This window comes from Physeter macrocephalus, chromosome 17 (genome assembly GCF_002837175.3).
Source record: "Physeter macrocephalus isolate SW-GA chromosome 17, ASM283717v5, whole genome shotgun sequence".
In the NCBI taxonomy this organism is placed as follows: Eukaryota; Metazoa; Chordata; class Mammalia; order Artiodactyla; family Physeteridae; genus Physeter; species Physeter macrocephalus.
Genome location: NC_041230.1, coordinates 23,184,948 through 23,197,332, shown reverse-complemented (window position 1 = coordinate 23,197,332; position 12,385 = coordinate 23,184,948). Strand labels below are relative to the sequence as shown.

General features: G+C 48.5%; 1 protein-coding gene across 1 annotated transcript in view; it reads right to left on the bottom strand.

Annotated features, from left to right (window-relative positions):
- Positions 1-2,906: 2,906 nt before the first annotated feature.
- Positions 2,907-12,385, bottom strand: part of NOD2 (nucleotide binding oligomerization domain containing 2) — a 29,181-nt gene continuing 19,702 nt past the window's right edge. Inside the window, 5 exon segments of the mRNA XM_028478199.2 lie at positions 2,907-4,666; positions 6,150-6,233; positions 9,586-9,669; positions 11,366-11,449; positions 11,942-12,025. Of these exon segments, the coding sequence (XP_028334000.1) occupies positions 4,594-4,666; positions 6,150-6,233; positions 9,586-9,669; positions 11,366-11,449; positions 11,942-12,025 (409 nt within the window). The 3' untranslated portion in view covers positions 2,907-4,593.

Sequence of the window (12,385 nt, the reverse complement as noted above, 5' to 3'; positions counted from 1 at the left end):
GGGTTTGGCACTCTAGGTTTTGGGGGAAAAAACACTCAGATTGACATTTTTTTTTTTCCTTCTAAGATGATGGTGAATCTAATTAAAGTCTCAAGCTCTTTAAAAAATTCTTCTGCTCTGAAACCTTTTTTTTCTGCGTGGAAGAATTAAATATCCTGAGCTACAGATCTGGAATCTGCCTGCTCCCGGATAAGCCACTGGCCACCAGCACACATCTTTCAGGTAACCTCCCTGTCGGAGAATTTTAAGAGTCCTGATGCGCAAGTTACCTGCAGATACCTAGAACGCCTTTGGTGGACCTACTGGCCTTTCGCAAGTTAGGAAACATCCACTCTGAGCTCTGACGGTAATCACATGTCAAGATCTCAGTTCCACCCTTACCTGGGCCCTCTTAAACTTTTTTTTTTTTAATAACTTTATTTATTTATTTTTGGCTGTGTTGGGTCTCCGTTGCTGCGCGTGGGCTTTCTCTAGCTGTTGCGAGCAGAGGCTACTCTTCGTTGCAGTGCGCAGGCTTCTCAGTGCGGTGGCTTCTCTTTGTTGCAGAATACGGACTCTAGGCGCGCGGGCTTCAGTAGTTGTGGCACGCGGGCCCAGAAGTTGTGGCTCACGGGCTCTAGAGCGCAGGCTCAGTAGTTGTGGCACACAGGCTTAGCTGCTCCACAGCACGTGGGATCCTCCCAGACCAGAGTTCGAACCCGTGTCCCCTGCTTTGGCAGGCGGATTCTTAACCACTGCGCCACCAGAGGAGTCCCACCTGGGCCCTCTTGAGCTCTTCGTTCTCCATAATCTCTCCCTGGGTTATATCATCCAGGCCCGAGGACCCCATTCCCCTTTTGATGCTGAGGACGCCCATGGTGTTATATCTGGTGGTGACCTCTCCCACGGGCTCCAGACCCACGCCAGAACGTGGCATCTCCATTTGACCTTTCTACTTAGAGACCTCAAACTTGAAAATCCAAAACAGAAGTCTCTCCTGCTGCCAAACTTGTTTCCTACCCAGTTACTCAAGTCAAAAATCTAGCAGATATCCTTGAGTCTTCACTTTCCCTCATCCCTCTCATCCATTCCGTTTGTAAACCTTTGGGAATTGACCTCTAGAATATCTCTGGAATCCATCCTTTTCTCTCGACCTCCACTGGTACCCCCTGATGCTGCCCAGCTACCTCTCCCCTGCAATGGCTCCTAGATGGTCTACTTCCTCTCCTCCTCACCCTTACCTTTATGCATTTCTGTCGCTTCTCCACTCCAGAACAAGAGAGATCTTCTTTAAATGGGTTGCACTGCACTGCTTAGAACTCTCCGATGGCCTGCCATGATACTTTCCCATGGCCAACTAGGCCCTTCGTGAACTGGCGCTACCTACCTCTGCAGACCCATGTGGTGGACTCTCCCCTTAGCTTGCCTCAAACACACTGTGTTAGTTTCCTGTGGACGCTGTAACAAATTAGCATAAACTTGGTGCCTTAAAATGACACAAATTAATTCTCTTACAGTCCCGGAGGGCAGAAGTCCAAAATGGGGCTAGAACAAAGGTAGCTGCAGGACTACACTCCCTTCAGAGGTTCTAAGGGAAAATGTGTGTCCTTGCCCTTTCCAGCTTCTCAAGCTGCATTCCTTGGCCCATGGGGCCCCTTCCTCCACCTTCAAAGCCAGCAGGATAGCCCCGTACTTCAGTGGTCACCTTGCCTTCTTCTTCTGTGTCAAGTCTCCCTTCGCCTCTCTCTTATAAAGACACTTGTGGTTGCATTTAGGGTCTACCCAGATAATCTAGGATAATATCCCTATCTCAAGATCCTTAACTTAATGACATCTTTAAGTGCCTTTTGCCATGTAAAGCAACATTTTCAGGTTCCGGAGATCAGGACCTGGCTATTTGAGGGGCGGGGTGGCTTATTCAGCCTACCACACCCACCAAGCTCTCTTCCATGACACGGTCTTTGTACAGCTTGTTCCCTGTGACTGGAATGCTCCCCCAGGTCCCCCTCCCTCTTTGCATGGCCAGTTCCTTCTCATCTGGGGGCCTGTCACCTTACCTGTCACCTCCTCACGGAACCTGTCTCGGAACAACCCCCAATCCAAAGGTTCCTTTCCTCCCTAGCACTTGCCACAGTGGACCTTATCGTATACATTTTCCAGTTTACTTGTTTTCTGCCTGCCTCTCCCTCTCCCCTCCCCATCATTGCCTTGATGACAGGGCTGGTGTCTGTTCTGTTCAGATGAATTTGCAATCCAAGATGGTGCCACGCAAACAGGCTGCTCTGTCTACTACTCCTCTGAGAAAGTAGGCCCCCCCCTCCATCTTCCTCCTGATCTTCTCTGTTTGAAAGAATGGTCTGGACAGAACCTGATGCCACCAACAAAGAGAACCCACCCCTATGTTCATAGCATCATTGTTTATAATAGCCAAGACATGGAAACAACCTAAATGTCCATCGACAGATGAAGGGATAAAGAAGATACAGTATATATATATATATATGTGTGTATATATATATATGTATACATATATATATATACATATATATATATATACCTAGGGATTATCATACTAAGTGAAGAAAGATAAATACCATATGATATCAGTTATATATGGAATCTAGAATAGGACACAAATGAACTTATCTATGAAACAGAAACAGACTCACAGACATAGAGACTTGTGGTTGCCAAGGGGCACGGGGGGAGGGGCAGGGATGGAGTGGGAGGTTGGGGTGGGCAGATGTAAGATCTATAGAATGGATAAGCAACAAGGCCCTACTGTACAGCACAAGGAACTATTTCAATATCCTGTGATAAACCATAATGCAAAAGAATATGTACATATATGTGTAACTGAATCATTTTGCTGTATAGCAGAAATTAACACAACATTGTAAATCAACTATACATCAGTAAAATAAACTAGAGCAAACAAACAAAGAGAACCCACACACATGCTCTCCCTGGGCAACGGCCCAGGGAGATGCCACAACATTTAACCAACCAGACACACACAAAACCATTCAAGGAAGCAGATTTCACCTTGACGAGCAGCCACCTGAGTCCCTGCTAATTAAATGCAGCTAAGAATTATTTCGCCAAGGCCCACTCAGGAGGCTGCTTGCCGAGGAGAACTGTTCCCAAATCTTCTCCTGTTAGAGACTCCCGGAGCCACTTGGAGAGAATGGAGGGAGGCCCAGGGGTCCTTCTCGCATTTCTCACATTTGCCGCAGCCTAAAGTTCATGCTGGATTAGACTTTTCTAAACCAAAGCCAAATGTGTTTTGATTGCAAGGCTATCTCTAAAAATTGCTTGTGCCTTAAGCAATCAACTATCTGGTTGAAACATCATGTTTCCTCCCCTTCAAGTAGAAAATTGTGCTTTAATATTTGACAAAGTGCAGGAATATTTTTTAATGTTTGGTCTCAACAAAGATAGCTTCGGTGACTCAATAGTTTTCTCCTCTGTGATTGTGTGCGGCATAAAATTCATGGCCCTATTTTTTTATAAAAACATAAACTTGGGAGAAAAAAACCAAGTGGTTTATAAAGATTAACCAGTTTTTCACAGATAACAGTGTTTAACGTAATAACACTTGCACAGCACCTGACAGTTTAGAAAAGCTTCTACATGCATCATTTTGAAAAATTCAGAAAAAACATTTGCTTTATAAGGAAGGGCCTTTGATTCTGCCCTGTAAACTTTTGATCCATAACTTTATATCCTAAAGCATTCTGGCACAAATAAAACTGAACGGTCTCTTATGAATATATTTTGGAAGTCTGCTGCCAGAGTCCAGTTCACAGGCATCAGATTGGGGCCGTTCAAAATTCTGGCCCAGATTAATTTTAAAAAGCTGCATTTGGATGGGGAGGGGTTTCCAAAGGTTTAACTGAAGAGTAATTGATTTCACTGGAAATAAAGGTCCAGATGTGATACCAGCTGTAGTGTGGTCATATTTTTCTTGAAAATCTAGAATGTCTTGAGGAACACATGGCTGTCATGCGTCCCCTTTCAAGAATGTCTTAAGTACCAGAAGGAGAGCAGGGTAAATTAAAGCGCTTCCCATCCAGGATGTGTGGGGTGTTGAGGGGGGTGGGAGGGCGGGAGGAGGGCTGGGGTGTAACGGAAGGAGCAAAGATGAGAACGCCAGTATTCCGAATCCTCAACCACAGAGGAAGTGCCATGTACAGGGGTCCAGGATGAGTGGAGGAACCAGACATAGAGAACAACCTAATGCGTGACCATGAGTTGAGACACAGCAGAAAGTTGCTTCCTGAATACCCCGCCTCACGTGGAGTTCTCTGCACCAATATGCACGCAGTGGCACCCGTGGCTCCACTGACCCGTGTCAGGTTGGCCGGAGACCAGCCGCATCATGTAGAGGGGGCCCGCCCCTCTTCTACATCCCAGGATTGAATCTTTGACAGGAAAAATAGGCTTTGGGAAAGTCTGCTCTGCAGGGCACTGACGCGCCTTCCTCTGCCAGAACAAAGGTGACCTATTGGGTTGGCCCTGGGCAGGACCAGGTTCCATCTGAGTGGACTGCTTTCGGATGTCATCCCGTCTCTGGGATCCAAACAAACGGAGATGAACGTTGACCTGGAGACATCAAAGCAAGAGTCTGGTGTCCCTGTGGCTGAGCTTCTCAATTTTCTCCGGAGAGAAAGTGTTTCCTCAGAGCCTGAAGGGGATAAAGCAAAGAGAGGTTTGAGTAAGAACAGGACCAGAGCAGTGTTTTCAACCGGGAAGCTGCCGCTTTATGAACCCATGCCTGGATGGCCTGGCCCTCCGGCCTAGCTGCAGCTCTCCTGGGAGAGAAGTCTATGCAGCTTTTACCTTCTGTCAGCCAGGATGGCTCATGAACCACCGTGCACAATTTAACAAGCCTCCATGGCTCTGCAGAGTCCACGCTGGGCCCAGCCAGCCCTGACTCCCAAGGCTGGCCATTCTTTTTAAGGCAACAGCAGAATCTGTCAAGAATGCAATGAGCAAGTCCCAATGTCCTCCCAAGCTCTGCCAATAACATCAGAACCCTTAAAATATCAACCTGATGCTAGCTTGCTCCCCCTGGACACAGAATGTGACATTTCTCGGAACCGTGCAATGGTTTAAGAAAAAAACAAAGCCCACGCTGTACCCAGGACCCGAGGACCTCACAGGCTACAGGGATTACACAATCGCACAGAAAGGAAAAAAAAAATCTCTCCATTGCAGGACAGATTTTTACAAGTCTTTATTTTTAACTTCATCATTTGATAGCTACAGTTGCTACTGCCTTGATGTGCTTTTTGAGGGAGGGACAAATCTGCATATGTAAAGCAGGGTTCACGAGCTTTCAGGGATGAGGCATGTAATATACAGCAGCCAAAGGGGCCTGGTCCAAGCCAATCGGCATGGTGGGGTTTAGGGTCAGCCTGAGCCGGTTTGCCCAGCTGAGTGGGGTCAGCCTGTCCTCTACTCTGCTCAATTACTGGCATTCTAAATGGAGTTCCAGAGTGGCCAGCTTTTTTTGAGAAACCCCTGAAAGACAGATTTTTATAGGGAATGTCCTTATTTTAAAATATTGGTTTCTAGCCCAGTGCCTGAAACATATATAGTGTCATTCACTCATAACATGTTAAATCAGGGGAAATCTTTCTACCTATAATCTGAGTAATAAATAGATCCCTGGAAAGAAGAAAGAGAAATCTTTGAAGTTGTGATGCACTTCTCTTTTCAAATACATAAAGGAACATGGCTTTTCATTACGTATAAAGACTTGGAGACACTGGCCAACAGTTCCCGTCCTGTGTAACAGCCGCCCAGAACTGCAGAGGGTCTAACATAACAGCATTGACCTGTGAAGGCAGATGTAATACCCAGGGAAGGCAAGAGCTGAGTTCTTTTCTCTGTTTCCCTCTTCAACCACACCCCAAATCCCACACGACTGCCTAGAACAGAGACATTCCTGAGTAAACGCTCATGATTTAAAAATGAGAGAGTTGGTCCCAGCTTAGAAACATGAAGACATCTTCCCCAGGGAACCAGATCCATCACATGCAGAATGCGACTAAATGTCAGGGTCATAAGGGATCTTAGAAATTCTCAAGTTTCTCTCTCCCTTCACCCCAATTTATAGATTGGAAAACTGAGGGAGGTTAAAGAGGCCTGCCCAGGGGCCTTACCAGACTTCCAGGATGGTGCCATTCTTTTCAAGGGCCTTCAGGAGGGCTTCTGCCCCAAGGGAGGTGATGCGGTTGTTAGACAGCCTGGAGAGGAAGATGGAATGGTGAGATTTGAGGATGCTTGCTTCTCTTCTTGAGCCTGTTTAATTAAAGGAGGCTTTGGGAGCCGGCCAGCCTCCTGAAGCCCACCTGCCCCCTCAGCATGTCCCTCTCCTGCCTGAGATTCCCAATGAGCTCATCCGCAAAGGCTCAATGCCCAAAGTGAAATGCACCCCTCTCTCCTCCATTCACCAGGTGAGTATTAAGTAGCTGCTCCCTTAGGAGGAAGCATGGTGGTTAAGTATGTGCATTTTAGTGCCAGACTTCCTGGGTTCAAATCCACCTTACACTACTCCCTTTTTTTTTTTTTTGCGGTACGCGGGCCTCTCACTGTTGTGGCCTCTCCCGCCGCGGAGCACAGGCTCCGGACGCGCAGGCTCAGCGGCCACGGCTCACGGGCCCAGCCGCTCCGCGGCATGTGGGATCCTCCCGGACCGGGGCACGAACCCGCGTCCCCTGCATCGGCAGGCGGACTCTCAACCACTGCGCCACCAGGGAAGCCCACGCTACTCCCTTTTTGATCTCAAGCAAATGAGTCCCAATTCCCTCGTCTGTAAAAAGGACCTAGAAGAGTACCCACCTCATGGAGTACAAGAATTAAACAAAGAATGACATATCCTAAAGCACTGGGCACTGTACTTAACTGATAGAAAATAATCGATGAACAGTAATATTGTCATTTAAGGGCCTTGGGGGCACAAGGACACAGACTAAAGAAAATATGAGGTTGGAAATGGGGAGGGAAGATGGCACACAGTCAGGGACAGCAGGGGGAGAGCCAAGTGGTCCCTACACTGCTTTTTGGCTCACAGCTGGCCTTCTATAATCTCCACTAGCTGGCTTCCCCCTCAACAATTTCAGGAACTTCTAAGAAGCTGACCCTAAGGCAGTGCTAAAAATAACAGCAGCCAATATTTTTTAGAGCTCTTACTATGGGCCACTTCATAACCTACATCACCTGGGCTCATGTTCAGAGCCCTATGCGGAGGGCTCAGTTTTTACCCCATTTATACGGGAGGCAACTGAGGCCCAAATCCAAGCAGGAACGGCTGGTAATGGTGGAGTTGGGGCCCAAACCCCAGCTGTCAGGCTCCAGAGCCTGCAGTCTTAACCAAGGCTTGGCACAGACCACGTCTGGAAGAAGGATGTAAGCTTTGCTTTTCTTTTTTTAAGATATGTGAGAAGCTCGATTTTTATGGGGAAACAGTGGAGGAGGATACGGTTCAGTGGTGCTGAATTATAAGACTCTCGACAGAGCAGCGTGGGACATCGGCTGCTCCCATCGCCTGGCATCTGTGGGGTTCGAGTCGGGTAAGTCTGTGACAATGAGGGAGGACAAACGCGCCTCATCCACACATGGTGGATAATAAACCAGGCATTGCCAAGAGCCGCCCTGTGTGCAAAGCCTGGGATCCCAGCGCAGACAAACCCAAGCTTCACCAGGGCCTCCGAGCCCGAGCTTCACCCATGTGACGAGTGGAAGTGTTTTCCCCAAACATTTGGCAACTTCCTAGCCCCTGTGAAGCAACACAAACAAGTGTTGCCAGAGTGGATGGAGGGTTGGCAGCAAAGCAGACGTTCTCCCAGCTGCAGCTGTCTGCTGGTCTCGGAAGGTGAGTGTTTTCCCCGGGCCACGCTTGCCAGGGCAGAGGCCAGTCTCCTCTAGCAAAAACAGCCATCTGCTGGTGCCCTGACATCCCCGGGAAATGAGACCTTTGGCACCATGGCTGGTGTGACGCCAGCCTCAGAGAGCACGGTTCCACAAGCCTGTGGTGACCACTGGCTGGGCTCCTGCTTATATCCGCCATCCCTCTCCTTGTGGCATGGGTCCCTGACCACCGAGTGCACCTCTAGGGGTCCCCCGATCACTTCCCCGGCAACACCACCGCTGCCCAGCCCTCCAGCTCTGGACCCGCAGGACCTCCACGAGCTTGCATCCCCTTTCACCAGCTTCCTCCACTGCCCTCAGCCTGATCCACTTTCCATCTCTCACCTGGAAGGGTGAAAGAGCCCCCTGGCTGGTCTCCCTGCTTCCATCTTACCCTCCTTCCACCTGTTCTGCACAAAGCAATAAGCACGATCTTTGGATGATATAAATCAGATCACACGACTGCCCTCATTAAAACCCTCGGAAGGCTTCTCAATGTCCTTAGAATAAACTCCCGAATCTTTCCCAGGGCTCTGAGGCTGCTGTGGCCAGCTCCTCCCACTCCACCATCCACTACAGTCCAAGCTCACAGGCCCTCCTTCTGTTCTCAAAACCACCAAGCTTGTTTCTGCCACAGGGCCTTTGCACTTGCTGTTCTGCCCACCTGGAATGCACGTCCCTAAGACCTCAGCATGGCGGGAACCTTCTTGTTATTCAGGTTTCAACTCAGATGTCACCTTCTTAGAGAGGCCTTACCCAGCAGCAACTCCCCTACCCTCTCCAGTCACTCCCTGTCATCTCTCTCTGGAATTTTCTTGAGAGCACTTATTACTAACAGAAATGGTCTCATTTGTTTACTTGTTCACCATCGGTCTCTCCTGTTCAAATTTAAGAGCTATGTGAGCAGGGGCCTTTTTACCACCCTATCCTCAGTGCCTCAAACAGAGCCTGGCAATGACTGGGTGCTCCAGAAACATTTCTTGCATCAATACATAAATGGATGAACGCACACATGAGTAAAAGCAAGCATGCCTGCCTGCATAACACACCAAGAGGAACCACTGGGGATGACCGTCAGAATTCTCCTGCCTGAGTCAGAGAGGACCCCTGGAGGAGGGGAAGGGCCCAGCCTGTAAGCCACTATAGCAGATGCTGTGGGCAACCCACCCATGTTGCCTCAATTCTCACCTCTACCTCTGAGGGCTGCTTGCCGGGAAGACCCCCATTCTCTACCTGGGGTCAGCCTTTCTGCTGACCCCAGGAGCATGCTCAGCCATGTTCGGGGCAAGCCAGATGTGCCAGAAAACAAATATCCCCACAAGCACCCTTCAATACGTGAAGGACAGCAGCTGGTGGATAAATACCCCCGCTGCCTCTTGCCCACAGGATTGTACCCCAGAGGTCCCCAGTGCTAACCTGCTTGATAACACACCCTTTTTTGGTTACTGTCCCTCCCCGGCCTCATTTCACTACCCTCTCGCCAGTGTTTGCGGAGACTACCTCCCAAGTAAACAATGTACGCTGGAATCCCTGCCTGGGATTGGGGGAACACAGAAAAACCAGCAGTTTTCTACCGGGCCACCTCCTGTGAGTTAGCCAGGTTGGGAAGCCTCCCAGATCTCTGCTTCAGAAACACCCGCTCCCAAGACCAGTCATTACTGTCCCAGCTCCTGCTTACAGGTTCCTTACTTCAGGACTTTCAAACTTGAATTTTTCTCAAGTCCTTTCGTGAGACAGCACACACCTTCATCCTGGACATGGTTCTCCTCCAGGCTGGCAAGAACAAGGGAGAAAACCCAGTCGATATGGTAATGTTTATTACGGAAGATGACGCCAATAAAAATGAATGCATGTGCCCCCCCGCCACAATTAAGAATATCCAGCATCTGAAAACCCACATTTACCAGTAAAGTAAGAACAGGTCAGGCAGGGTATGAGGGTTCTCAATTCCTGGGACATCTCTGGGAGAGAATTTGCCCCAGGGCTCCTTCACATAAGAAGTTCCCTCATGTCCCAGTGCCTCAATACCCATTTTCCCTTTCTTTCTCATTAATGGAAGGCTAATGTCATTTGGAGCAGCCATGTGCTTGGTGGAAAAACTACATTTCCCACTCTCCACTGCAGCCAGGGTTGGCCAAGTGACATCCCCATGGCCATCAACACCGAAGGAGAAATTGACAGATGGGACCTCTGGGAATGTTCTTTAAAGGGGAGAGACCCAGCCTTTTGCTCTTCCTGGATATAGAGACTGAACCTGGAATACGGAAGGAGTGCTGTGGGTGCTGCAGCAGCCACCTTGTGACCATGAGGAAACCAACCATGAGGATGAAACCACACGCTAAGGATGTGAAGGATTAGAGAGACAGAGTCCAGACCCCTGCTGGCCTCATGTAGCTGCCATACCAGCCCTATGCTGCCTACCTCCAAACTGCATGTACATGAAAACATCAATCCTTTACAAGTTTCAGCCACTGTAAATAAAGGTATTCCATCACCTGCAGCCTAATGCAGTCATAACCGATACACTCACAGTGAGGCACTCCTCTAACAAGAAAGTCCAAGCTGTAGAACCCAATCAGGATATACTCAATGGCACAGTGGCAGAGCTAGTGAGCCCTGGGCCCTGCTAGTGGGCCCTGCCAAGGCCCGTTGGCCATATTCATTTTGTGGCCATGCTCATAGGTTTCAGTGCCTTTATGCTTCCCGGAAAAATCAAACATTCAGCATTTTATCTCCCTGATATAATTTGGAACTGCCCATAATATGTCAGAAGAAGGCCAGACAAGTGGCAGCTAAAGGATGGAAAGCTTGGAATCAGGATAAATATGATTCATGGTTCATCTTTTAACTTCCGCCAAACTCCACGCCACCTTGCACGTGACCCGGACTTTAATATCCAGGGCTCTTAGGCACTCACATTCACCTCGAAATGACAGAACAGCAGCCATTGGGGCAGCAGCAGCAGCAAGAGTAGTAGAAATACTGTCACTACTACAATTTCACATTTATGGAGTGCTTACACACACTCCAGACACTGCACTAAGCTCCTCACAAGCATTACCTCATTTAATTCTTACAAAAGTGTTTTATAGTGGAAAGCATCCATACTCTCATTTTACAGGTAAGAAACCTAAGATTCAGAGATTGTTACTTAACTTGCCTAAGATCACAGCAGGCCTTGAAGGTCAGCTGGCTGGAATCCAGAGTCTGTTCTCTTCACCATTATGCCCCAGGGAGGCAGTAAACAAACCAACAAACCAATCAATATAATTAAATGAAAAGAATTAGCACCTATATGCCAGGCTCTATAAGCTTCATGTCACCCAGGACAAAGACAAACACAATCACCCAGTCAATCATTCAGTCATCCGTCTTTGTCTTACACACACAATGGCTTCCACAGATGAGGCCAGACAATGAAGAAAGGCTGATGTCTGCCTCTCTAGAGCAATGAATCCCCTAAACTCACCAGAGTTCTTCCAGGGCCACGTTCTTTTCCAACATCAATGCTAAGGCTTGAGCGCCCACACTGCCAATGTTGTTCCCCACCAGGCTGGAGGTAATCAAGCAACAAAAATGTGTCAGAGCAGGAAGGGACCTCAGAGATAAGATAACCCATGAAGTGCAAAATGCATGGCACACATTGCCCCATGTCCTAGTCTGCTCCATGTCAGACATCACTAATTGATTACAGTGCTCTTTTTCATTAAGCCCAGAAGTAGCTTTAGAATCCTTCCCAACAGAGTGTACTGGGCAGCCCCCACTAACAGACTGGAGTTGGCCCTTGAGCTAAAGTGTATCTGATCTAGCCCAAGACCTTCAGTGTACAGATAGGGAATCAAGACCCCTGAGAGGAGAAGTGATCCAAAGTCACCCAGAAAGACTCAAGTGTCCTGACTCCAAATCCAGTGGTTTTTCTTCCTCATCCAATCATCTAATATAGGGGGCTAAAAATGAAATTCAAAGATCTTCAGAACTGGCCCAAGCTCCTCCCTGCTCCTGTTGGCTCCCGCATGACAATTTCAGGACAAACACTGAGGCATACCTGAGCCACCTCAAGCTCTGGTGATCACCCAAGGCTTCAGCCAAGGCCTGGGCTCCCCTGTCACCCACCTTGTTGCCCCAGAACCTGAAAAGTCCAACAGAGTCAACAGATGGTGTCGGTGAGAACCTGTCATGTGTTCTAGACATGTGCCTTTCCTCTCTGTGGCCCCAATCAGAGGGGCAGGACCACCCCATCCCAGAAGGGTCTCAGGGGGACTCCTAGGTCCCAGCAAAGTGAACTTGCCTCCATTTTTTGGAGGGATGGCCAAACTTCACTCAGGTTTTTTAGCTTCTTTAAATCAGGCTTACAAAATAGTTAGAGGCCCACCCAGTGTACACCCTCAGGGACGAGGAACTCATTCTCAATGCCAATTCATGGTTGTGATATTTTTCCTAACATTAGGCCGGACGTGCTTGTGCTAACTGCCACCCATGAGTCCCTAAC